This window comes from Globicephala melas, chromosome 1 (assembly GCF_963455315.2).
Source record: "Globicephala melas chromosome 1, mGloMel1.2, whole genome shotgun sequence".
NCBI classification, from domain to species: Eukaryota; Metazoa; Chordata; class Mammalia; order Artiodactyla; family Delphinidae; genus Globicephala; species Globicephala melas.
In genome coordinates, this window is record NC_083314.1 from 186,962,683 (window position 1) to 186,988,825 (window position 26,143).

The following is a 26,143-nucleotide window of genomic DNA, read 5'->3' on the forward strand; positions in this document are numbered from 1 at the left end:
ATTCCCGACCCAGCTCGGCTGCACAGCCGCCCCTCTAGTCGCCTCTGTCCCCTCTGAGTGCGAGGACCTGCCCTACTCTGGTGCAGGGGTGACCCGGGCCCCTTGCTGAGAGCTGCGACCCTGTCACCTTGTGCCGTCACCCTGTGCTACCACCCTGTGGTGGCAGCAGATGTGGGAGGGGCTGGGTGTTCATGGGGACTTGGTGGTCTCTGTTCTCCCATCACCACGTACAGAAGGCACTGAGGTGGCACCCCCGGCCATGCACCCAAGGGACTGGGGGTGAGTGACTCTTCCAGCGCCCGTGCCTCCCCCCAGCCCCTCTGTCCTCAAGTCTCGGTCCCCAAGTCCCTCTGTCCTGAGCCCGTCGAGCTAGTGGGAGGAGAGCCTTCCAGGTTCCAGCAGAGGAGGCCACAGTGAATTTAAGCAGTGGCCAAAGGCTCCGTTTTACTTCATGCTGGGACCAAAGGCCTTCCCGCTTTCTCACCGAGAAGGTGCGCACCTTCCATGCCCGGCCTCCTCCCCCTCCGTGGTCCAAACCCACAGAGCTAAGTCCCAGAACCAGGATCCTTTTCCGAGTCAGACGCAAAGCTCCCTGGGGCCCGGTGCCTGCCTGGCTCCCAGGTCAGGAGGCTGGGCTGCTGGGCCGTCTTCTGCAGACCAGGGGTCCGGGTGAGGGTGGGGACAGAGCCTGGGGGTGCTGAGCGAGGCTGAGGCCTTCCTCTCCTTTTATGTGGCCCGTGGTCCTCCCCCCTGTGAAACACGCAGAGCCCCCCGGGGGTCCTTCCCCCAGGAGGTCCCAGGCATGGGACCTGCGAAGCCGGCCTCACATGGCGTATGCGGCCCAGTAGATGACGTTGACGGCGGCGAAGGCCGCGGGGAACACGGCACGGGCATAGATGTCAATGGTGTCCGCGTCGATGGGCTTGAAAAGCGCACGGAGGCCCCCCGGGGCCCCCTGTTTCTTCGTCTCCTCTGTCTCCACCTCCACCGACCTGTAGGAACCCATGAGGTTCCCGGGCGCGCGGCACTGCCGGCGGGACGCGGCCAGCTCCTGGGTGACGCCCGCGGCCGAAAGGGAGAAGAGCACGATGGCATTCTTCACGTCCATCTGTGTGGGGAGGGGGAGGGACAGGCTGAGTGGCTGGCGAGCGAGGGGCAGGACCCCCAGCCCAGGCCAGCGGCTCTATTGGTAGAGCAGGTGGCAGAGGGTCCCAGGCTGAGCACAGGAAAAAGTGCCCCCTGCCCCGCCGGCAATGCTGACCCTTCCTGGTGCTGGGCGGGGGCGCTGTCCTTCGTCCTGAACGTGAGAACCCCACCCCACCCCCAGCCTCACCTCGACCCTCTGCTCCTTGACCTTGACCTTGGCCTTTTGCTTCTTCCGGTAGTCAGCGTTGAAGTGGGCGAAGGCGTACTCCACCAGGGCGGCAAACACAAAGACGTAGCAGATCCAGAAGTACACGTCCAGCGCCTTGATGGCCGACGCCCGCGGCAGGGAGGAGCGGGCACTGACCATCAGCGTGGTCATGGTCAGCACCGTGGTGATGCCTGTGGGGACAGGTGGTGTCACTACTGGAACCCACCCGGGTGCAGGTCAGGCTCCTGTCACCAGGCCCGGCCCGGCTGGCCACTGCCCCAGGACAGTGGGCCCGAGGGACTGCAAGGCAAGGTCTGTGCTCAGGACAAGTGGGGTTAGGGCCCTGCTCCCAGACTCCCTCCTTCCACCAGCTCCCGCGGGGGAGAGGCCAGGGCCCCGTACCTAGAGACACCCTGGCGGGCACTGCGGCCTGGCTAATCCAGAAGGAGACCCAGGACATGGCGACCAGGAGGATGGAGGGCATGTAGGACTGGATGATGTAGACGCCCCGGTTCCTCCGGAGGTGGACGTGCAGGCTGAGCCGGGGGAACTGGCCGGCTGCCGGAGACCCCCGTTAGCACCAGGCCCACCACCCAGGGCAGTGCTCGGGGAGAGGGGCGCTGAGCGGGAACTGGGGCCACTGCCGGCCTCCAAAGAGAGGAAGACCCTTGTGCCCACCTCCCCCCACAGCCTGATGGGTCAGGAGAGGGGCCGGCCCTGCGGCAGGGCCACCAGAGGAGGGAGAGGAGAAAGATTCCGGCCTTGCTGCTGGCCCGTGGGCCCCTCCCAGAGCGCAGTGCACCCCTCTCCTGCCCTGCTTGTGCACAGCCCAGCTCGAGGAAAGAGCCAGCCTGGGCTCGCTGGCTCCGATGACCGGGCAGCAGGGGCGGGAGGGGCCGGGAGCCAACACAGGCTTGGCCCTGGAGCCCCCCGGCACCCCTCGAACCCCGGGAAGCAATGAAGAAGCGAGGAGTAAGGCGGAGGAAACCTGACCCGGGCCCGCGCTAGGGCTCGTCCCGAGCGGCTCGGCCAGGCACAGGCTGCGCCGACCAGCGGTTTTCCAGTTGCAGCCTCCGGGGGCCCTCGGGGCTGGCTAGCGGCTCTGCAGAAAGCACTAGAAAGCCACCGGCGGGGCTCACAGGGAAGAGGCCGCGAGAGGCCGCGTTACCCGATTTGAAGTTCATCAGCTCCGTGGTGAAGCGGTAGCTGGTGATGGTGAACTGGGCCAGCTGCAGCCTGTCCAGCCCGTGGATCTGCCCCTGGTTTTCGGACCAGTAGTAGACGATGTCCTCGGACGAGTAGCCGTCTGCAGGAGAGCCCACATGGGCCGCAGAGCCTGGCGCCCCCTCCCAGGCCCCTGGCAGCCCTCACAGGACTGCCCTGCCTGTGCTGGGAGCCCGATACACAGAGGCAGGGAGCAAGGAGGCCCGGGCCCACGCCTGGCACCTCGGAAAGGTGGGCAAGGCCAGATGAGCTGGCCAAAGGGCAGGTCGCCCTTGCCAGGGTGACCCGCAGGGGCCGCCATGCTGGCCCAGTGACACAGGCACGTGTCTTGTCTGGGCTCCAGGGCCGGCTGTCCTGGGCAGGGCGCTGACCCGCAGCAGGAGGGCCTTCCGGCCCCCTCTCTTCCTTCTCGTCCTTCTGTTTCCGCCCCGCCCCCGCCCCGCCGCCCCGCACTCACAGCTCTCCAGGTGCAGCATGCACTCCTGCTCGTCCATGGGGTACTTGGCCAGGTCCATGTCACAGGCCACCGTGGAGGTGATTCTGCCCAGACAACACACCGGTGGGTTCCCAGGATGAGGCCAGCCCCCGGCAGCCGGCGTCTCTCTGGCCCAACATGGCCGAGACGCTCCTGCACCGGCCAGTACGGCCTCCTCACGGGGCGGCAGCAGGCTGCCTTTGGTCTTGCCGGCAAGCTGCTGGCATTTGGGTGGAAATTGGAAACTGTGGCCACGTTACAGATATCTGTGAGTCTTCAGGGATCAAGAACCGGATTTCATTCACTTTCCTCGTCCTTCAGAACAGCTGGCTGGCTAAGCCGGCGGCCAAGAAGGCGGGTCCAGCCCGAGCCCCCTGGTCTGCCCCTGGGGACGGCCTCTAGGCGTCCCCACTGATCATGCAGCCTGGGAAAAGGCTGGTGTTGCCGAGTGTGCTGGTTTTCCAAGAGAATTTAGATTCTTATGTAAATCTCCTGATCTTTAAAGTGTTGGCAATTAAGTCCACTTTTAAAAGGCATGTGTCAGAAAACACACATTCAAACCAATACACGTACACGTGTGTTCACAGCAGCACAGCTCACAACAGTCAAATGTGGAACCAGCACAGCTGTCCATCCATGGAGGAGCGGATACACAAAACTGGCGTATCCATGCAATGGGATGTCACTCTGCCATCAAAAGGCAGGAAATTCTGACAAATGTCACAGCATAGATGAATCTCGAAAACCCTATGCTAAGTGAAAAACAGGAGACTCAAAGGGTCACGTAGCGTATGATTACTTTTGTGTGCAATGTGCTAGGCAAATCCACGAAGCTAGAAAGCCGACTGGCAGTTTGCAGAGCTGGAGAGGGGAGACGGGGAGTGACTGCTAACGGGCACGGGGTCTCCTTTCGGGCGAAATACATTGCAAGTGGGTAGAGGTGATGTTTGCACAACATGGGGAGTGTGCTAAGTGTCACGGAATTGTTCACTTTTAATGCTTGATTTGATGTTATGTGAACTTCACCTCAATTTAAAAAGACAAGGGCACGCGTTAGCCAAATAGCGGCCTCTGCTGGCTTCCGGCCAGCAACCTCGGCTTCCTGCGCAGCTGCTGGTTGCCGGGGGATATAAATACCGCCACCCCCCACCCCCATCCCCCCAGCTCCCAGCGGTGCGCTCCGTGGGGGGTGGGTGGGCAGGCAGCCGGCTGGGCTCACCGGATGCTGTAGAGAATCACCCCGTCGGGCTGCAGCCGGATGAGCTTGTTCTCCACCGTCACATCGTGGAACCAGGCGGACTTGGCGTTCACAATGAAGGTGTCAGGGAGCCACAGCTTGTCCACGAAGCGGCTGTCCAGGCCCAGAGTCTCGTTGGTGTGGTTGTAGGACAGCCTGCTGTCGCGCCAGCTCTGATGCAGAAACACCGTCATGGTGTACTCCTGCGGGGGTGGGGGGACGCAGAGGCCCGGCCGTCAGCCCCTCCGCTCGCTCCTGGGGCACGCGGCCGGGGGCGGGGCGGAGGCCGGTGGGACCTACCATGTTCGCCTCAGAGATGTGGTCGATGCTGGCCACCTCGATGGCGAGTGCCACGTTCACAGGGGGGCCTGCGAGGAAGGAGCCAGGCCCGAGGCACGTGGGGCTGAGGCCAGGGCCCGGCACCCCCAGCCGCTCAGCCAGGCCAGCGAATGCCCCAGAAGGCGGGACAGGTAACAGCCAGGGGCTTTGCAGGGAAGGCCAGCCTGCGGCCTGAGCAGATCCACCTTCCTAGCCGTTTCCCTGGGGGCTGGTGCAGGAGCTCGGGCACGCCCCTCAGGGGAGCGGGCCTCTGCGCCAGCCCAGAGCCAAGCAGGGCTCACACCCGCACTAGACCCAGGGTCTGCCCGAGCCCGACGGCCACTCTCACCTCCGATGCCAGGCCGGAAGTTGCGGGCGTAGCCCTCTATCAAGCCGTCCAGGTTGGGGAGCCAGGATATTTCCAGGTTGGAGCCGACATAGTCGCCAATGTCATTCATTGCCCTGGAAACGCAAGGCCCTCTGGTCACAGGCAGGGTGCCAGGGACAGAGCCTGTCCTGGGCACCTAGGCCAGGGGTGGACAGGGGGGAGGCCCTGCGGGCTGGACCTGACCAGTCCCAGGCACTCACGCCGGACACAGGGAGCCCCCGGGAGGTGCAGAGCCCAGGACTCCTGGGCGTCTTCCACTGGCCTCTATGCTCAGCTTACATCCCACTCACTCGGCCCTGAGGGAGGCCACCCAGGTCCCTCCATAACCACCCAGCATCCCCACCCCTGGGGTCCCCCAACAAGAGCACATGGCCTCCCTTTCAGCTTCTGAGGGCAATGTGTCCTGTAAGAGGTGACTTGGGAGAAAAGACTTGTGACCAGGAGGCTGAAGGCTGGGGAGAGGGAGACAGAGGGTGAGGTCCCAAACCCGGGACCCAGGTCCAGGCCGAGGGCCCGTGGGGAGGCTGGCAGGCCGGCCTCCTGCTCTCCGTCCCTTCCCAGGCAGTCTCCAGATCTCCCCAAATTGCCACGTGCCTCCGGGGCTTAGCCTGACCCCGGAGCAGCTGGGGGCCACGCGCCCTGGTTTCAGATTAACCTCACTGACAGCCTGTGCTGGTCGTGTTTGTCCCTGGTGGGGCCGCACGGGGACCCAACGACACAGGCGTCTCGTGGCCCGCACACGCCGACTGCTGGAAGCCCCCCAGTGGCTCTGCCCATCCCCCTTCTTCTGCTCGCCCTCTGGGAAACAGCGCCCCCAAATTCATGTCCACCCAGAACCCCAGAATGGAACCTTATTGGGAGACAGGGGCTTTGCAGATGTAATTAGTTAAGATGAAATGCTAGACTAGGGTGGGCCCTAAATCCATGACTGGTGTCCTTAGAAGAAAAGGAAATGGACACACGGGGAGAAGCCACGTGACCGCAGAGGCAGGGATTGGAGTGATGCGGCCACAAGCCAAGGGACACCAGGGACTCCGGCAGCACCAGAGGCTGCAGAGAGGCATGGACCCTGCCGACACCTTGGCTTCAGACTTCGGGCCTCCAGAATTACGAGAGAATAAATCCCCCCTGTTTCAAGCCCCCCAGCTTGTGGTCGCTTGTTACAGCAGCCCCGGGAACCTCACACACCCTTGCTCCTCCAGGCCACAGCAGGTGGGGACGGGCGGGCAGGATTTCTCCTAAACCTGACAGCAGGGAACGAGGAGGGACATTCAGGAGGAAGCCTCTTGTTTTCCTCTGAATCACTGCTGTCCCCAGTGGGCAGAGAAGGCCTCCAGGGCACCTGGGGCCTGAGCCCCTCCAGAGCCCGCAGGGGAGCCGATGTGGGTGCAGAGCAGCTGGGAGCTCTGAGGCCATTCCTTCCTCTCCCCAGAGTCCGGCGTGGCTGTGTGCCCAGGCGCCCCACTCTGGGCCGTTTTGGCCACCGTGACGAGACCGCTGACCCCTCTGGGCTCCCGCGGTGCTGCCGCTGGCCACCCCACCCCTCCCCTCCGGACGTGGGACCGGCTACCGCTGAGCCTGTCGGCGCAGCCTGTGCCCCGCCCCCCACCACCCCCCACTTGGGCCACCGCAGACCGCGTCCCCCGCCGCCATGGCCCCAGCCTCCTGCCTGCCTCCAGCTGCTACTGCCCCCGACTCCTGCACTCCAGCCTCGCCCTCTTAGACGCCCGCTTGACCCTCCAGACCCTCTGCCATCCGTCCCACCTCTTGCTCCAGCGCTCACTCTGCCCCCCATGTCCCCGCGCTGATCCCCCCCGCCTCCCCTGAACCTGCCCCGGGCCCCCTCCCTCCCCTGGCCCTGCCCCGGGCCCCCTCCCCCCCCCGGCCCTGCCCCGGGCCCCCTCCCTCCCCTGGCTCTGCCCCGGGCCCCCTCCCTCCCCCCCCCCCCGGCCCTGCCCCGGGCCCCCTCCCCCCCCCGGCCCTGCCCCGGGCCCCCTCCCTCCCCTGGCTCTGCCCCGGGCCCCCTCCCTCCCCCCCCCCCCGGCCCTGCCCCGGGGCCCCTCCCCCCCCCCGGCCCTGCCCCGGGCCCCCTCCCCCCCCCCGGCCCTGCCCCGGGCCCCTGAAGGAAGCTGCCCTGATCACGCATTTATTCGGCCACGCCTCCATCTGGCTAGTGCGACCCTTGGTGCTGCCCTGTTCCAGAGATGTGACCGAGCCGGGCCAGGACAGCCGCGGCCAGAGGTCAGCGTCTGCAAGGGGTGGCAAAGCGAGGGGCTTTGAGCATGAAGACGGTCACGGGAAGGGGAGGTCAGGAGCCCTCTGGCTGGGGAGAAAGGGACAGCCTCCCCGAGAAAGTGACATCACAGCCCAAAGAGAGACAAAGTGAGTCTGGGCCGAGGCAAGAGGCAGGAGGCAGCCGAGGGCTCCACGTGGTGGGGTCTGGGAGGGGCCCACAGGGCGGTGGCAGGCATGGGGCAGAGAGTGTGGAGGGGGGACCGTGGGGCTCCTCCGGGGTCAAGGGGAAACCGGCACTCCGAACAAGGAGCTGCTCGATTAATTAGATTAAACCTGGATGCCTGTGAGGGAGCGGCATGGGAAGTGTCCTGAGGGAATAGGGGGGATAAACTGGGGCCATCGTGGAGGTTGGGGGGATGATGGGCTGGACGGGCCATGGAGACAGAAAGGGGCCTGGTCCAGACCGAGGGAGGGTCAGTGGAGGGAGGGGCCGGGAGCAAGTTCTGCCGCTGAGTTGGTGGAGCTCGGTATCCAGCTGGACTGGCCCCGGGACGCCGTCCTCTCAGGGGCTTCAAGAAGGCCTCGGGCTGCCGGGGCTTGGGAAACGCCGGCAAGGGCACCTGGGCCCCTCGTCTGTTCCACATACTGGCCCATGAGGAAGGCTGAACGTGACCCAGGAGGTCCTCAGCTGGTGAGGCCTGCGAAACCCGCTCTCCCCGCAGGCCCACGGGGTCCCTCCAGGTGAAGGCTGGGTAGAGCGTGTAGACAGGGCAGGTGCTTTGGTAACAAAGTCAAAGAAGGAATTAAATGCAGCCCTGGCCCCACGTAAAGCACAATTAGAAACGCAAACGGGGTTCACCCTGAAGGCCAGACACAAAGGGACTGGAATGAGGCTTTACTTTCGGACCGGCCCAGCCGCTGGCCTGCTTGGAGCCAGGCCATCAGGAGACACCACCCTTCCCGGCCTTGGGCTGGTGGCACAGGTGAGCACACCTGTCCTGGGCCAGGGCCTCACACACGCTCAGGGGCACAGAGGCAAGGGCAAGGGCAGCGCCCACCATGAAGCTCGCCTGAAAGTGTCAGGACACTGGTGGGTTCTCAGCTCTGCCGTCTCCAGGGGTGAGAAGGGAACAGCCTCCTGCAGTGCCACATCTCACCTGGGACAAGGTGGCCGCTTCTGCAGCTGCGAAGGGATGCGGGGGCTGGAGGCGGGGCTATATGGTGCTCTGGGTCCTGGAGGGCCCTACCCTCCTCCACTGGTTCAGGTAGAGTCAGTGGGGCAGGCGGGGTACCTGGTCCATGGGGGGCTCTGCATGGGGTCAGAATGTTGGGACTCTGACCCGCGTTCCGGGAGGGAGCGTCTAACTCCTCTGATGGCCCTGGAAGCCGGCGGTGGCCTAGGGTTGGGGTTTCATTAGAGGAACAGAAGCTCAGAGACACACCAGGCTCGAGCTCGTGGGACAAAGCAGGTGCCGTGAAATCACAGGCAGCTTCCGCCCTCCCGGGGCTGCTCCTGGGTGCCGTCAGGCCCCCCTGAGAGAAGCCCCACCCCTGTCACTTGCCTGTGCCCCTGGGGATGGGAAGGGAAGGTGGGTGTAGCTGAACGAGGCAGCAGGCACCAGCCCCAGGATCCTCCCACCCCCCACCCCGGACCCTGCGCGCACGAAGCCCACGGATCCCTGACAGCTCTGCTTTTAGAGCAGCCGCTGCAGCGCCGGCACCTCAGTTACCAAGGCGAACACCACGACGATCGTGCTCACGGGAGGTGAGGGCGAGGCAGGAGCCGCAGGCACAGCTTCTCCAGGGAGACGGGGGTGCCGGCAGCCCCGGAAGGCCACCCACTCGGGGAGGCAGCCGGCGAGCTCGGGCGGCCGCTGCGTGAGCGGCTCAGGGAAGCGTGGCCGTGACCCGACCCACAAACGCTGCACGGCCCACTCCCTTCTTATCCCACCAGCAGCCCCAGGACCTGGGCTGAGGGGCGGCAACAAAGAGGCCCTTCCATTCGCCCCGATGTCCCCTCACACCGCCCCGGGGTGGGCACGAGGGAAGGGAAGCCACTGTCGCCCTGGTATCTGAGCGGAGGGACGCAGAGCAGATGGGAAAAGAGGCCCCGAAGGCCCCCAAAGCCCAGAGGCGCTCGTCCCAACCGGGGCCTCGGCCTTCCTACACAGGCAGACAGGCTCGCCCCTTGCCCAACAACCCAGGAGCCAGATGGGGTAGGAGTTCAAAACACTGCAGATTTTAGAAAGGCAATATAACGCACTCATGGACTTGGGGAGGGGTGTGTCTGGAGAATTTTCCAGCAGGAAATGTATAAATATGCCTCATGAGTAGCGTGGATACAGACAAAACAAGCAAGGCAGGCTTTGCCGCCAACTGAGTGTTGGTGTCAAACTTGGACAAACACTTGGGGCTCAGAGCAACTTGGATTTCAGAACTGCGGTGCGCAGCTGTGGGCCTGAGCCGGCGGCTGACCCCCGGCCCCCAGCACATCCCTCCACAGCCACACCTCAGCGCTTCGCCCTTTCTGGGACCGTGAAGCAGGAAGAGGAGAGAGGAGAACAGCCCATTGGGCTTGATACAGAACAAGGCCCCGGGACAGGGGCCACACGGGCACTGCCCGTGACTGTGACATGACAGCCAGGTCTACAACCAAAGCCACACTCTGCCCTCCACCCACCAACAAGTAAGCTCTGACCACACACACACAGAGCCGTGTTACGTGTTGTCCAAGTGACTACAGCCACAACACAGGCCAGTGTTCAACGATTTCTGGCTTTTAAAGTCTTCGACCTCAGTTGGTTGACCACAAAGTCTGGAATGCTGGGGGGAAGGGGCAGGGAGAGATGTTTCTGCTCTGTTTTTTCCTGCAACCCTGGCACCAAGGTGATTTTCAAAAAGGCCCCTCACAACGCCTATGGCTGGTAACCAGACTCAGTGGTCAGGATGCTGGGCAGCCCGGGGCCCACCTCAAGTCCAGTCTGCAGAGACGTGAAAAGCGAGCTGGGACCATGCTGGCCCCTGGGAGCCAAGAGCGAGGGAGCCTCGGCACAGGCACCTTTCTTCTTAGCCTCTGCCTTTGTGGGGGAAGACAGGGCACCTCATCCCCTCTCCTGACAGTTAAAAAGAAATCCGGAGTCTGTCCCCTGCCAGGGGCACCTGGCTCCCCCACTCGCATACCCTGCAGTCGGATGGCATTAGAAATGGTCCCAGAAGGGAGGTCCACAGCCACACCTGCCATGAGGACGCGCCTTCGTGTCCACCCCAGACTGCTAAAGGCAACGGAAGCTGGTGCCCGAGGGAGGGGAGCAGCCTCCTCTCCCGTGTTCTCCGGACCCCTCCTTTCTTCCTGCCTGAAGCTGGGGCCCTGCTGAGAGCTCAGACCGCGCCTGGAAGGGCACCAGCCAGCCAGGGATCGGCCAAGTGCCGGCTGGGGCGAGGAACCCGAGCTCAGCAGGCGAGCCCGGGCACCGGGGCAAACTGCGAGCGGCTCTGACGCCCTCGACCGGCCCTGCGGCGCGGGTTCAGCACCGGGACGGCGGACAGCACCGGGGCGGCGGGGCTGCCAGAACCTAGAACATCGCCGCTGCCCGCGCCCAAGGGCATCTCCGCGGCGAGTTCGGAGAGGAGGGCCCGCGGGGGAGACGGGGTGGGGGAGTCATGGGGGGATGGGGGACAGACACGGTGGGAGCCTGTGGGTGCGGGAAGACGCGGGCCCCTGAAGAGCATGGGTTCGCACGGGGCTCCATCCCGGCAGCCGGGGCTTGGCCGGCGCGGGACTCCCCACCGAGGGCGGCCCGGCGCAGCGCGGACCCGGCGCTCGCTCACCTGGTGCCGCGGTGCTGCTGCGCGCAGAGCAGCAGAAGCGGGGGCAGCAGCCAGGCCAGCGCGTCCATGGCCTCGGCCGGCTGGGCGCTGGGCCGGGGCCGGCGCCGGGGTCCGGCCGGTCGCGGGAGCTCGAGAAGTTGCTTAGCCGGCGGCCGCGGCGGCGGCGGCACAAGAGGGCGGGAGCGGGAGGGCGCGCGGCGCGGGCGCGAGGGCGGACGGAGCGGCGAGCCCGGAGCCGCCCCGCCCCGCGCCGCGCGGCACGGCCCCCTCCCGCCCTCCCCCTCCAGCTCCGGCCGCCCCGCCTGCAGCTCCCCTCCCGCCTCCGCCACACCCCCGCGCCCCCGGCCGGGGGTCCGGCACTCCCCGTCCCAGCGCCGCTGCCCTTGCCAGCCGTAAAGGGTCCCTCCGCGCGTCTATCCGGGAGGCGACTCAGGCGCAGGACCCGCGTGGACGCGGCCTCTCGCTGCCGGCCAGGCGCCTGCGGACCGACGGGCGCGCCAGAACCTCGTCCCTGGGGCGGAGTCTGCGATGGGCTATTTGTGGGGGTCACGGGTCCTCGGGAGCTGGTTCGGGGGGAGGAGGGTGCCAGCGCCCCAGAAGCCTTCAGCTTCTACCGGGCGAGACGCCCCCCCCCCAGCACCGGCAGCTCCTTCCAAGACCCTGGCGCTTGCGCCTCGCCCACCCTCCGTCGGGTGGGCGGTGAGAGCAGGCGTGGTCGCTTCGCTGCCCGCAGGTCTGTGGTCAAACCCCGCTCTGGTCGCGGGGCGCAGTGACTTCTCTGCCTGGCGGGTCAGGCTCCATCACACCTGCCCGCAGGCCGACGGCTGGACTCTGACGAGACGACACCCCTACCTCACCCCACCGCCACCCCCAGCGAACCACCAAGAAAGCCAAGGTCTCCGTATTCTCTACTGTGACTCCTCTGAACATAAAACTCTACACAGTTTCTCCAAAAAAGCTGACCACAAACTCTTCTCGTTTGGTCTCATTCATTCACTTCTGGACTCGGTACCAGTTCACGACCGAAAACGAACGTCTCATGAAAACACTTAAAAATGGGCAAACTGGTCCTGGAGTGGGTTGAGTCCTGTGCGTGACTGTTGACACTGGCCAGAGCAGGTGCGGGGCAGGCGATGGGGAGTGTAGAAAGAGCTTTGCTGGGGCTTCCCTGGTGGCGCAGTGGTTAAGAATCCACCTGCCAGTGCGGGGGACACGGGGTCGAGTCCTGGTCCGGGAAGATCCCACATGCCGCGGAGCAACTAGGCCCGCGAGCCACAACTACTGAGCCCATGTGCCACAACTACTGAAGCCTGTGTACCTAGAGCCCGTGCTCCGCAACAAGAGAAGCCCCCGCTCGCCACAACTAGAGAGAAAGCCCGCGCGCAGCAACAAAGACCCAACGCAGCCATAAATAAATAAACAAATAGGGCTTCCCTGGTGGCGCAGTGGTTGAGAGTCCGCCTGCCAATGCAGGGGACACGGGTTCGTGCCCCGGTCCGGGAAGATCCCACATGCCGGAGCGGCTGGGCCCGTGAGCCATGGCCGCTGAGCCTGCGCATCCGGAGCCTGTGCTCTGCAATGGGAGAGGCCACAACAGTGAGAGGCCCACGTACCGCAAAAAAAATAAATAAATAAATAAATAAATATACTAAAAAAAAAGAAAAGAAAAGAAAGGGCTTTGCTGCTGGGAATTTCTAGCCCAATCCTGAGGGCCACAGATCAAGGGGGCTGGGTCTCAGCCTTCTTTCCTAGAGCCAGCAATGAGCTCTAAGACAGTCAGGCAGGTCCCAGCAAAAATGCCCCCCTGGAGGGTCCCCTGGTCCCTCGGGTGCGTCCTCTGGGTACGTGGAAGCACTGTCCTGCTGTGTGTGTGAGCGTGTGCTCTGGGCGTGTCTCCGGACACATTCCCATTTGTCCTCCTGCGCAGGCTTGATGGGAGGTTGAGGAGTTAACCCACAAGAAAGTGCGGAGAGTGGGGCCTGGCACGGCGTGAGGGCCTGGAGCCTCACGAGGGTTGTGTTCATTATTCTTCTGCTAGATTAGGATCTAGTCTGTCTGCTTCTCTAGAGCAGCCCTCGTGTCTAACAGCCTCTGGTGTACGATAGATGCTTAATAAATGCAGGGAAATTAGGCTCAGAGCCACCAAAAGCCAGCACAGCTGCTGTGGTCAGACCCCGAAGCGCTCGGGAGCACGCACAGCGCTCGCTCTCCTGTGTTTCAGGCCCAAGCTCTGGTCTCTGTGCTGGTCCAGGCTCCAGCGCTTTCTCTGGGTTCACTGTCACACTCTTTTCTTGGATCTGAGAAGATCCAGGTGCTGATAGCCTCTGAGAAATATTGCCGACCTTGAATCACTTGATTCAGTTGGTTCAGGGTGAACCAGATTATTGCCATTTTCCACACCCTCGTCTGCTATCTGAGGCCCAGCATTAGTACTGAGCTTCGCTGGAGGACTCCCATACAGGCCTCTCAGCCGCAGCCCTGGGCGCTACGTACCATCGAATCACCTTTCCTTCCTCGAGCCCTGGAGAGAAGCACGTTTCAAAGCCAGGACAGAGAAAGAGGTAAGGAAGCGACCTGCACGCCCCGGGGACCCGTGATACCGCCCATCCTTCACAGCTCCCTCTAGGATGCCCGGCTGTTCACTGACCTCAAATCAAAATGCTTAATTTCTTCCCCAGAGTCTGCAAGCTTTATTTTAGTTCTGTTTTGTTGCTAGTTGGCTTCAGTTTGGATCTCAAGAATGGGCATTTTCCTTTTTCCTTCCTCGAGTGTTTTGAGAATTAGCTTGTCGCACTCCTGAGCCTCGGTCGCATTCCCCTGATGTGTCACTAGTCGGTCTCGGGGCCCTCATCTTCCGCTCCACCCAGACAAGCTCCAGCCGTCCCAGGATGGGGAGAAGCCTATGCGGGGCAGCCCCACCGAAGGTCCACTTCTCCCCTCCCTTTGATAACTCAGGAAATGCCCCCAGAGTCAGAGCTCTGGTACCAGTCCCTGTCTTGCTCCTAACTGGCCGTGTGGCCTCAGGGAAGTAATTTCTCCTGACTTTGTTTTATGCATTTGCCAGAGGAGAAGCTGAGGAGTGATGGGTTTCCTGGGTACCGGAAGTCCCCAAGGCTGAAGCCCATTACAGAGGATCTCATGGGCTGTCTTCACTGAAGACAACAGTCTAACTTGTAGGTGCTCAGGTCCCCCCCTTCTGTGGAAAACAGTGTAGGTGATTCCCCATCTTTATTCCACACCTGTGATTTTTTTGGGGGGAAGGCAGAACCCCACCCTCCAAGTGTGACTTTGCTGAAACTTTCCAAATCAATCAGATGAAGGGCCTCTGTCCATTTCAGGTGAGGTCTGTGCTCTTCACCCAGATACAGACAGCCCCACCCCGCTGGCCTGGCACTGAGAGCACGGGCCAGGGGACCTGGCGCTAGAGCCTGGGTACAGGGATGAACAGGAAGCCCGAAATTCCACCCTGGGGCGTTTGGTCCCTGGAGGTCTACTTAACTCGTCCACTCGCTCCCCTTCCTCTTATTTCACGGGTAACACGGCTTCTCCGGTGGACGATCCATGCAGAGCCCTCTGGTTACGGGCTCAGGGCAGCGGCTGCTGTACCTTCCTCCTGTTTAGTGCAGGAAGGCGTTATGCTCTCCCCACGTGGCACTGAGCAGGGCCATCGCACGTTTAGCCCTGGAAGGTACAGACACCCTACTTCTGTGGTTGTCCCCCGGAGTCACCACCTCAACACTTCCCTGGGTAACAACGCCCTAGGCAGAACCTAGGGAGCTGCAAGGTGTGGTTGGTGCGTGTACTGGACTCGTGAGATCATCAGCCTGCTGTCTTTTCTGCCTGTTTCCTTTGGGTAATGCTTTGCCGCATGCTCACGACAGGGGAAGGGACGGCACCGAGTCCAAAGCTTGGGCAGAGAGCTGGCCTGAATCCATTGCAGCAGGAGGACGGGCCCCAGGAGGTACAGGTGAGTCACAGGGACTCAGGAGGGGAAACTGCACCAGCTAATTTTAAAATCCCTGCTTCATATATTTGTGAGGTTGTTTTATTATTTTCCTGGGAAAATGCACCAGAGAAAATGACAGTGACACAGAAAAATTTTCTTCATCTTATTAGAGTGTAATTATTAATCCCATGATTTCCAGATGGAATCCATTCATTTGGAGAAGCAGAGGCAACTTAGCAGAAAGGGTCACATGCAAAATCCCTGCAGCGGGCCGAGATCAACTGTCTGCTCAAACAAAGGATGCGCTGGAAATGGGGCTGCGTCTCGAGGCTGGTTTTGGTAATCAAGGCCCTGAGAACCAATAAACACCCGAACTTGGCCACTTAGAGAATTTTTTCTCCATGAGGTAGATAGACGTCCAAGTACAATTGCTCACGTGTAATGAGGAGAAGACAGAATTCTATTCTCGTATTTTATGTTTTTTAAAGCGACAATTTGAATTCTTTCATGTGACGGAAAATGCTACACGCAGATTAACATACCTAACAAAGGGCTGCCTATCAAGTGAAAAAGACTCTCCTTTAGGTGCCAGCACGACTGAATTGACTGACGTGAAAGTCCTGAAGGGGCTGCTGGCACAGGGTCCCCATGGTGGTCGGGCGGCCCTGCCCCCACGGCTCCCCAAGACTCTCTCTGGTCTGATGAGCTGATCCTCTGGGCAGGATGCTGGAGTAGTAACAGCAGGAGATTTGCTGTAATCTTTTTCACGTTCGATATTTGCATACTTTGATTAAACTTCCTTAAGAAAGGCCCCGACACAGGTCAATATTCGTTTAACCAATATGTATGGAATTATTCATCCTACTCTGTGCCAAGTACTGGTCCAGACGTTGGGCGTGAATAAGATATAAAAGGTTCCCGTCCCCAGTGGCCTCAACTTCTGGGAGGAAGATCCTGGACAATCAGTGGGTAAACAAACAAAAGAGACCATTTCAAGTGTAACCTCAGCAAGACAACAATCATGGGGAATACCTGTGGGGACGGGCACTGTACACAGGGTGGGTGGGAAGACCTTTGTGAGGGGCAACATCTGAGCTGAGGTTTGGATTCCATTCTGTCCCTTCTGGAGGAAAAGCCAGCTCCACCAAGAGCCAGGTAAGTGTTCAGGGCAGAGAACGGAATGTGCAAAGGCCCTGAGGCAGGAGTGAACTGGCCAGTCCAGACAGGAGCAAGGCCAGGCCCGAGTGGCCGTGAGGGAGGGAGGGAGGGCAGCAGAGTGAGGCAGGCAGAAGCCAGGTCACGTGTGGTCCAGTAGATGCGGACTGATGTCTGTGTTCAGCTTATTTTTAATTAATTAATTGGCTGTGTTGGGTCGTCGTTGCTGCACACAGGCTTTCTCTAGCTGCGGCGAGTGGGGCTACTCTTCTTCGCGGTGCGCAGGCTTCTCGTCGCGGTGGCTTCTCTTGTTGCGGAGCACGGGCTCTAGGTGCGCGGGCTTCAGTAGTTGCAGCATGTGGGCTCAGTAGTTGTGGCGCACAGGTTTAGTTGCTCCACGGCATGTGGGATCTTGCTGGACCAGGGCTCGAACCCATGTCCCCGGCTTTGGCAGGTGGACTCTTAACCACTGCGCCACCAGGGAAGCCACCAGCTTATTTTTAATGAGCTTTATAGAAATACAGTTTACATACAATAAAATTCACTAATTTAACTATACAATTTGATGGCTTTGATATACACGGAGCGTTGTATAACCACCACTGAAATCACGACATTGCCCATTTGCTCCACCTTAAAAGTTCCCTCCTGCCCCTTTGCAGTCCCCCGAGGAGGTGACTGCACCCCAGCCCTGGGCCCAGGTGACCACAGGTGTCTGCTTCCTATCCCTACAGTTTTGCCTTTTCTGGAGTCTCACAGGGTGATGCTGGTGCAGACGCCTTCTCACTTCCCATCCAGTGACCCCTGCCCCCTGCCGCAGCCCCCTAGCCGCACGTGCTCTGCCCCTCGAGACTTGCTCCAACACGTTCAGGTCAACAAGGTTTGGGTTAGTTTTCTTTCTTTCCTTCCTTTATTTTCAAGTTCCTCTGTCTTTGGTTTGTCACAGGAAGCTGGGTGGCGTTTCTCCGCTGCTCTGTAGGGAAAGTGTGTCTTTCTCTGGGGGTTTGAAGAGCGTTTCTCTGTTTCTCATTTGCATCCATTTGATTAGTTTGAGTCTTGGTGTAAATTGTCTTGTATTTATTCTGCTTGAGCATCTAGGGTCTGTGGGCTTAGAGTTTTCATCAAATTTAGAAGATTTGCAGCCGCTTTCACGTGCGTTTCAGCCTCCTCTGGCTCCTCAAGGCATTAAACCCCACATCCCAAGAGAAAGGCCCTCGTAGCCTCTCCCTGTCACAGGCTCGGGTTTGGCCCCGCTGCTCAGCCGCCCCTCCCCATGGCTGGGTCGAGGTGCTCACTCGTGCAAGTCCTTGGCATTTAGCCCCTTCCTCTCCTCCCAGGCTCACGTGTACCCGATGAGGCTGCAACTTACCCCTAGTCACCAGCCTGGCAGCCAGGGGAGGCGTGGGACAGAGGCTGAGCAGGGCCCTGATGCCTTGCTGGGGAGACCTCCAGGGTGTCCTTCCAGATGCGGGGAGTGCTGGCTCCCCTTAGGGAGACGTGAGCCACCTTTGCCGCCTCTGAAGTTTCAGAGCAGCCTGGGAAGCCAAAAACCCTGGGGCCTCCACCCAGATATCCCGCCCTATGTGTCAAGATTGCCCACCTGCCCTCGGTCCCAGAACCTGCCCTTGGCCCCCGGACCCGCCCTTGAACCCAGGACCCTGCCCTTGGCCCGTGGACCTGCCCTTGGTCCCAGGACCTGATCTTGGCACAGCGAAGCTACCTTGGCTTGGACTCCAACACCTCTGAATCTCAGCATCTCTAGTCTGTCCTCGTCCTGCTTCCATCACCTCCTTTTCTCCAGAGAAGGAGGTAAGAGCCTCTTGATAAACTACCAAGCAGCTCTGGCCTTCACTCTTAGTTTTTTGGGTTTTTTTTTTCTTTTTCATTATTTTTAATTTGAGAAGTTCTTTTCTGTCAAATAATACAATTATGTGTTATAATCATCGTGGTTTAGATACTGTTCTGCTTTCAATTTGAAATTTTTTATTGAGGTATGACTGACATACGTACGTATTTCAGGTGTACGACATAATGATTCCGTGTTTGTGTATACGGCAGACCCTTGAACAACGTGGGGCTCGGAAACCCCGGGTTAACTTACAGCTGCCCCACCTCAGCCGCGGCTCCGCGGATCCTGCAGTACTGGAGTGCAGGTATTTACTGAAAAAAATCCATGCATGAGTGGGCCAAACGCTTCAAACCCACGTTGCTCAAGGGTCGCCTGTATTGCAGAATCATCACCACAATAACCTAGGTAACCACCATCACAGCATAGTTATGGGAATTTTTTTCTTCTGATGAGAACTTCAAAGACCTACTCTCTTAGCAGCTTTCACATATGCAACACGGTGTTATTAACTATAGTCGCCGTGCTGTGCATCACATCCCCACGATTTATTTCTCTTATAACTAGACGTCTGTACCTTTTGATTCTTTTATGCATTTCACCCAGCCCCCGCCCCCGCCTCTGGAAGCCACCCATCTGTTCTCCGTATCTATGAGTTTGGATTTTTTGTTTGCTTCCTTCTTTGTCTTTTGGGTTTTGTTGTTGTTGTTTGTTTGCTTTTCGTTTTGTTTTTTGGGTTTTTTTATTGTTGGTGGTGGTGGGTTTTTCTGCTTTTTGGGGTTTTTTTTTTTAGCTACCACACGTGAGATTATACACTATTTGTCTTTCTCTGTCTGACTTATTTCACTTAGCATAATGCCCTCAAGGCTCCTCCATGTTGTCGCAGATGGCAAGATTTCACTTTAAAAAATTTTTTTTACTATTTTTTAATTTATTTTTATAATTTATTTATTTTAATTTATTTGTTTTTTGCTGAGTTGGGTCTTCGTTGCTGCACGCGGGCTTTCTCTAGTTGCAGCGAGTGGGAGTTACTCTCCATTGTGATGCGCGGGCTTCTCATTGTGGTGGCTTCTCTTGTTGCGGAGCACGGGCTCTAGGCAGGTGGGCTCAGTAGTTGTGGCTCGCGGGCCCTAGAGCGCAGGCTCAGTAGTTGTGGCGCACGGGCTTAGTTGCTCTGCAGCAGGTGGGATCTTCCCGGACCAGGGCCCGAACCCGTGTCCCCTGCATTGGCAGGCAGATTCTTAACCACTGCGCCACCAGGGAAGCCCCCCATCACATCTTCTTTATCCATTCATCCACTGATGGACACTTAGGTTGGTTCCATGTCTTAGCTCTTGTGAATAATGCTGCAGTGAACATGGGGGTGCAGATGTCTTTTTGGGTTAGTGTTTTCATTTTCTTTGGGTAAATACCCAGAAGTGGAATTGCTGGATCACATGGTAGTTCTATTTTTAATCTTCTGAGGAAACTCCATGTTGTTTTCCACAGCAGCTGTTTCAATTTACGTTCCCACCAACAGTGCACGAGGGCTCCCTATTCTCCACACCTTCAGCAGCACTTGCTATTTCTTGTCTTTTGGGGAACAGTCATTCTAACAGGTGCGATTTGCATTTCCGTGACTATTATCGATGTGGAGCAGCTTTTCATGTGCCTATTGTGTGTCTTCTTTGGAAAAACGTCTATTCAGATCCTCTGCCCTTTTTTTGTTGTTGTTGTTGCGGTACGCGGGCCCCTCACTGCTGTGGCCTCTCCCGTTGCGGAGCACAGGCTCCGGACGCGCAGGCTCAGCGGCCATGGCTCACGGGCCCAGCTGCTCCGTGGCACGTGGGATCCTCCCGGACCGGGGCACGAACCCGCGTCCCCTGCATCGGCAGGCGGACCCTCAGCCACTGAGCCACCAGGGAAGCCCCCCATTTTTTAATTGGATTGTCTGGGGTTCTTTTTACTACTGAGTTGTATGAGTTCTTTATATATTTTGGGTTATTAACCCCTTATCAAATGTATGATTTACAAATATTTTTTCCTGTTCCATAGGTTGCCTTTTCATTTTGTTGACAGTTTCCTTTGCTGTGCAGAAGCTTTTTAGTTTGATGTAGCCCCCTTTGTTTAATTTTGCTTTTGTTGCCTTTGCTTTTGGTGTCAACACACTTAGTTTCAATTGTTGGTTAAGCGTCTCCAGCTTTTCCTACCCCCTCAATGCAACGCAGTAACAGCCAGATCATTGTACTGTTGCCCCCCACAAACACACACTCTCCTCCATCATTGTACCAGCCACCTTCTCCCAATTTGTTATTGGTGGAAGTTTACCAGCAGACTGCCACCTTGTTCCGGGCATCCACATGTTACCCAGGATGGGCTCCTCCTTGCCAGCTGGACAGTGAGTGATCAGGTTACAAATCCCCATCATGCCATCTGCTTTCTGAGACCATTCCTGGTGCCAGCTGTGTCCGTCTGGGTCCTCCCGTAAGCAGACCGTGAGAGGGAATTAGGAATGCAAAAGATTTATTGGAGGCTCATGCCTATGAAAGATCAAGGGGAGGAAGTGGGATTGGGCCGAGAAGGCCTTCATTCCGCAATCCTGATCTGACACCTGTGGATGGAAAGAGGGGGAAAGCAAGACTGAGCAGGAGAACTGAACTCTAATGTAAACCTGACAAGGTTTTGGCCAGCGCAGAGGGGGTATGGAAGGGCTCTGGAGCAGAGGCTGTGCGTTAGAGAGTCTCATGCCGGGGGAGGTGTCGGGCCCAGATGCCAGCCAGAGAGAGAGTGGGATCTGCTCAAACCCCGTCCAACTACAGCACTGCAACTGGAGGTGGGTCGCCAGCTGCCACTCTTCACAGCTACATGCACCTCCTTTCTGGAAGGGAGATCACAGGGGGCTCCCCCATGGCTGCTAGGAAGTTGTCAGAATAGTAACTTAGTATCCTAGCATCCTCCAAAGATGACCGATGAGGACTCTATGTTTAGAATGAGCTCATGGATATTAGCGTATTTGATGTGCTTCAATCCTTTGTAAACAGTTTCTTTTCTTTTCTTTTTTGGCCTTGGATTGCTGCGGGATCTCCCCTACCCTTGGATACTCAAAATTGTCCCTACTTTGACCGGCGGGAGCCCTGCAAGTTGGCTAGTGAATCCTCCGACACAGCACTAGGATCGTTGATAATTTCCTCACTTTCTGTCGGTAAAGATGCTCCAGGATCGTCTTGGACGTTTTCTGCCTCAGATCTGGAATCAGCCGTTTTTTTCTAGGAAGCTCCGTTTTCTTTCTTCGTGGGAAACGGCGTGTAGGGACAACAGCCTGGGTGCCAAGAGTGCTCATCCCTGCTGGACTGGTGATTGTGTTGACACCAGTGCTGTCCCAGACGGTGACGGGCGCTTTCTAAACCTGTGGCACCTAACACAGCAGCTGTGAGCCGCACAGGGCTTCTGCCGCTGAGGAATGGAATTTTTAATTTTATCTAATTAAAATGTTTTTACTGTGGTGAAATACACAGCAGTTAAATTTTACCATCGTAACCACTTTTAAGTGCACAGTTCAGCAGCGTTAGACACATTCACATTGCTGTGCGACGGGCACCACCCTCCATCTCCAGAACTCCTTTATCTTCCCAGACTGAAGCTCTGTCCCCACTAAACACTCACCCCAGATTTCACCACACCAGCCCCAGCTCCTGGCAACCACCAGTCTACCTTCTGCCTCTATAGATTTGACTATGTACCTCATGTGAGTGAAATCAAATATTTGTTCTTTTGTGACTGCCTTATTTCACTCAGTATCATGTCTTCAAGGTTCATGCATTTTGTAGCAGGTGTCAGAATGTCATCCCTTTCAAAGGCACAATAATACTCGACTATATGTATCTATCACATTTTGTTTATCCATTCATCCACTGATGAACATTTTGGTTGTTTCCGCCTGGCTGTTGTGAATAATGCCGCTGTGAACATGGGTGTACGAATATTCGTTCAGGTATTTAATTTTAATTAATTTAAATAGCCACATGTGTCCAGTGGCTACCATATTGATAGTTCTAGACCTTCTCAGTGGACAGAGCTAAGAAATGTATTTTAAAAGAAAAATTTATATTAATTCATGCTAATATTTCACATCCAAATCCAATATTACTGGTTTTTCCACTTTTTATGTTTCTACCTCTTCGCCCAAATGAAAATATTGGTTCCTAATATTACTATACTACTTTTTTGTTTTACCCCACTTTGGATAATTCCAGAATAACAATATCAATGTTATAACAAAGACCCGGATTACTGCAAACAATTGTATAGTTTATAGTCTACTAGGTATGCACAAACTGTTGGGTTTTAAAGCCACTTGAAATTATCCTTTTCTGTTGGTTAAGCCACCAAACTGACATAGAGTTAGGTTCTTATTTTTATTATTATTTTGTCTTCAACTCTTTTCTTTGTTTTTTGTCTTCTGTCTTATTTTGGGTTTTATAATTACACAGTTCCATAGCCAACTGTACAAGCACATTTAGAGAAATCTGGTTTCTACTACTGACCCTCCTGCCCCTGGTCAGTAACCATTTTTACGTTACTTTATAATGTAAGAAAATAAGCAAGTATATTCTTATTGCACCTACCCCTTCTTGGATAAAATACTGTACCCACTGTCCTGCATCTTGATGTTTTTCCCTTAACGGTATGTTCTGGCAATCACTCCAGGGCAGAACATAGAAACAGTCCTTTCCCAGCCCTTCCGCTGTGCGGCTGCACCTCACCCAGCTCTCACTGGTGGACACGGGGCTCTTTTCAGTCTTCCGCTGCCCTTTTCTTTAGTAGAAAGCGCCTTAATCATTCATATGGACAGGCTCAGAGAAGCAAAGCTGACAAGAAGAAGCTCCGTAATTCGGGTGGGGTGGGGAAGAGAAGAATAATTTCTCTTAGAAAAACTGCCCTGGGCTCATATGGTGACTCAGGTCTGTTCCTCGGTCCAGAAGGGAAAGGCCTGGGCACCGTTGCAGGGGAATGAAGGCAGAGGTAACTGCTGTCACCTGGGTAAAGTCCACAGCTCTCAGAGATGCTGCGCTTTTCACGAGGCTTGATGGCTCTGATGGATCTCACCATCCCAGGATGAAACTAAGGGACTTCCTGGGCCCCACTGTGGCATCAGGAAACACTAGTCAAAGCCAGCCAGTGGCCAGCAGGGCCAGCGGCCCTGCAAGTCACATGCAGGTGGGATGCTGGAAGACGCGGGGCCCTGCAAGGACGGGGGATACGCGGACTCACTCGGGGACCCAGGGCCCGGCACTGAGTGCACTGGCGAGAAGGACCCTTCTTCACATCCCTGCATCTCAGCCGCAAACACACGCCCCTCTGGGCCCGGGCAGGGCTGGGGACTGGAGAATGCGCGGGGAAAGCTCAGTTCAGCTCCAGCCCAGTGTGCCATATTGTGCCAAGTCTCTCATCTCGAAAAGAAAAGTGAGGAACCCCGATTTTATGTGAACTCTCCTGTTTTTAAAATTGACAACTAATCCGAAATTCGACCGGCTTGGCCCAAACCAGGGGAGGCAGCCTGGCGCGCCGTTCGGTCCACCGAGCAGCGCTGGTCTCCTCCGCCACGGCCTGGGTGCCCCCGCGACCCTCCGCTCGCGGCCTCGGCCTCGGCCAGCGCCCGGTCCCCGCGACCCGGAGCTGCGCGCCCCCGCCTCCCTCCCGCGCTCGGGGCGCAAGTGGCCGCCTCGGCCTCACTGCGCCTGCGCAGGGGGCGCGCCGCCGGACCGAGCCATCGCGCGAGCGGGGAAGGGGGGCGCGGGCACCCCCACACCGCGGTGGAGCCGTCCGTTGCCATGGAGCTGCCCGCTCCAAACCGCGCAGCCAGCCGCAGCCGAGCAGCTTCTCCGCCCGGAGCGCGCGCCCTTCGTACCCCGGCGGGTCTGAGGAGAGGTGGGTCCGTTGGCCCCGGAGCCTGGGGCTGGATCGAGGACTTTAGCCGCCCCCTCAGGCACAAATCAGCGCCTTCATCGTGGAAGTTCTGCCCAAGAAATAAGTGCTAGTGCGGGGAGTGGGGGTCGCCCCTGGCCGGTCTCAGGGACCCCAGCGTGCCGTGAAGCTTGGGTTCTGAGCTCTGCTCCGGCTCCGCGCGGACGTTGCGATGTTGTCCTTTCACGTCTAGGACACCGTTGAGCATAACTCGAGGGCTCAGCCCGGCTGGTAAGAAGAGGGGACGCTGAGGGTCCGGGCAGAGGAAAGGAATTCCGAGGTCATCTCAGTTTGGTTTTTAATGGTTACCTGTTTCTGGAAATCTCTATTATTTGTTTCCGTCGTTTTACGTGCTCACATTATGTATCTGACAAACACTCTTTGACCATCTGCCGTGAGCCAAGTACTGAAGCAGGTGATGGGCGGACCGGCTCTGGTACCCACAGTCCAAAGAATTCCCTGATGGGTTATCCCTGTAGACCGATGGCGAGTACACTCACAGGTACTGCTGAAGGACTGGTTATAAAGCCAGCATCACTAGTCACTACCCAAGTCCAGAAATTGAACCTGGTCAGCACCCCAAGTCAACCTACCCCGCCCATGCCCCACGCAGACCCTTCCCCGGTGACCATAGCCTGACTTTCTGATTCTAATTTCCTTGATTTTCTTTAGTTTTACCGTTTGTAAACAATATTGTTTCACCTGTTTTTAAACCTTATATAAATGGGAAAATGCTGTATATATTCTTTTTTAATTTTTGAAACAGTCCCAAATTTATGTAGAAGTTGCAAGTTCAACATAAAAAACGTGTTTCCTGGAGCAGTTGAGGATAAGTTGCCTGCGTGATGCGCTGTCACCTCCAGATACTTCCGTGTGCATTTCCTACACATAAGGACAATCTCCAGCATAACCACACACGACCATCAAAGACCCATAAAGTCACAAACCCGAGAGGGTCCGGTCTGGGACCCCCCACTGCACTGAGCAGTCATCGTGGTGCTTTAGTCTCCTTCATTCCAGAACATTCACCAGGCTTTCCTTGGCTTCGTGACCCTGACACTTTTGAAGGTTTAGGCCAGTGACTTTGTAGAAAGCCCCTCTGGGTTTGTCTGATGTTTCCTCGTGATCAGATTCCCATTATGCGTCTTTGGCAGGGAAGCCACAGAAGTGAGGCCACGTGTCACTCTCTGCTCGTTCCATCCCGTCAGGTGGCTCACAGTGGTCCATTTGTCACATTAGTGACGAGTTTGCTTTGATCACTTGATGAAGGTGGTATCTGCCAGCGTCTCGCCTGGGAAGTTGCCTTGCCCTTTGTAACTGACGAGTATTTTGTTGGGCAGTACTTTGAGGCTCTGAAGCTATGTCATCCCTCCAGGGCTTGAGCCAGTGGCGCACACAGTGGACACCTACCCCCTCCCCCCGCCCCCCGCTCGGGCTCTCATACCCGACACTGGACTGACTGCCTTCCTCCACTCAGGCTCTGTCACCCAGTCTGGGCCACTGTGGACCCTGTTTCACAGGCCCACCTGGGGCGGAAGGGGAAGAAGAAAGGCAGCCTGTGCTTGTGTCTTCCTCCCTCTCGGTTGTGTGTAAGAGCCTTATCCACACTGCTGCACGAGCTGTGGGTCGTCACCTCCATCACAGCTGGCTCGCCACGGTGCGGATCTCACAGTCGTTCTGCTGCCGATGGCTGTGGGTTGTTTCCGTAGTTACTGCTCTTACGAACACTGCTCTCTGGGGTCTCGTTATGGCTCCTGGTATCTATGTGTGTTAGGAGTGGAATTGTGTCTCCTCAAAAAAGAGATATGTTGACATCCTAACCCCCCGTATCTCAGAATATGACCTCATTTGGAAATTGGGTCATTGGGGATGTAATTGGTTAAGACGATGTCATACTGGAGGAAGGTGGCCCCTCCTCCAATATGACAGACATCTTTATAAACGGGAATTTGGACGTAGACACGCACACAGGGAGACTGTCACATGGATTGGAGTTACGCTGCCACAAGCCCGGGAACCAGAAGCTAGCAGAGAAGTCTGGAATAGATCCTCCCCTAGCACTTCAGTGGGAGTTGGCACCTTGATTTCAGATTTCTGGCCTCCGGAACTATGAGAAAATACTTCTGTGTTGTTCTAAGACAGCCAGTTTGTGGTACTTTGTTACGGCATCCCCAGGAAACTAATACAGCATCTA

The 26,143-nt window shown here is 57.6% G+C and overlaps 2 protein-coding genes across 7 annotated transcripts in view; one reads left to right on the top strand and one right to left on the bottom strand.

Annotated features, from left to right (window-relative positions):
- Window positions 1-414: 414 nt before the first annotated feature.
- Window positions 415-11,245, bottom strand: GABRD (gamma-aminobutyric acid type A receptor subunit delta). Its single transcript, XM_030865890.2, has 9 exons — window positions 11,060-11,245; window positions 4,958-5,070; window positions 4,591-4,658; window positions 4,273-4,493; window positions 3,036-3,118; window positions 2,523-2,660; window positions 1,757-1,912; window positions 1,334-1,545; window positions 415-1,108 (listed from the first exon to the last, which is right to left on the bottom strand). Exons 1-9 carry the CDS (start codon window positions 11,125-11,127, stop codon window positions 824-826), a joined length of 1,344 nt encoding a protein of 447 aa, XP_030721750.1. The 5' UTR covers window positions 11,128-11,245; the 3' UTR covers window positions 415-823.
- A 12,586-nt stretch (window positions 11,246-23,831) lies between these two features.
- Window positions 23,832-26,143, top strand: part of CFAP74 (cilia and flagella associated protein 74) — a 79,791-nt gene continuing 77,479 nt past the window's right edge. For 5 of the 6 annotated variants that reach the window (XR_009558893.1, XM_060284161.1, XM_060284178.1 and 2 more), the window contains exon 1: window positions 23,851-24,180. The gene's annotated coding sequence lies outside the window, so the exon portion shown is untranslated. Of the gene's footprint in view, window positions 24,181-26,143 lie in introns of all 6 variants that reach the window. The other variant, XM_060284170.1, reaches the window with a different exon arrangement.

What these genes read in the sequence shown, in the direction of transcription:
- GABRD (XM_030865890.2), bottom strand. Translation starts at nt 11,127, where the DNA reads ATGGACGCGCTGGCCTGGCTGCTGCCCCCGCTTCTGCTGCTCTGCGCG. An exon ending in GCCCGCCAGGGTGTCTCTAG is followed by an intron (nt 1,546 to 1,756) that starts GTACGGGGCCCT and finishes CTGTCCCCACAG; the next exon opens with GCATCACCACGGTGCTGACC. An exon ending in TCAAGGAGCAGAGGGTCGAG is followed by an intron (nt 1,109 to 1,333) that starts GTGAGGCTGGGG and finishes CTCCCCACACAG; the next exon opens with ATGGACGTGAAGAATGCCAT.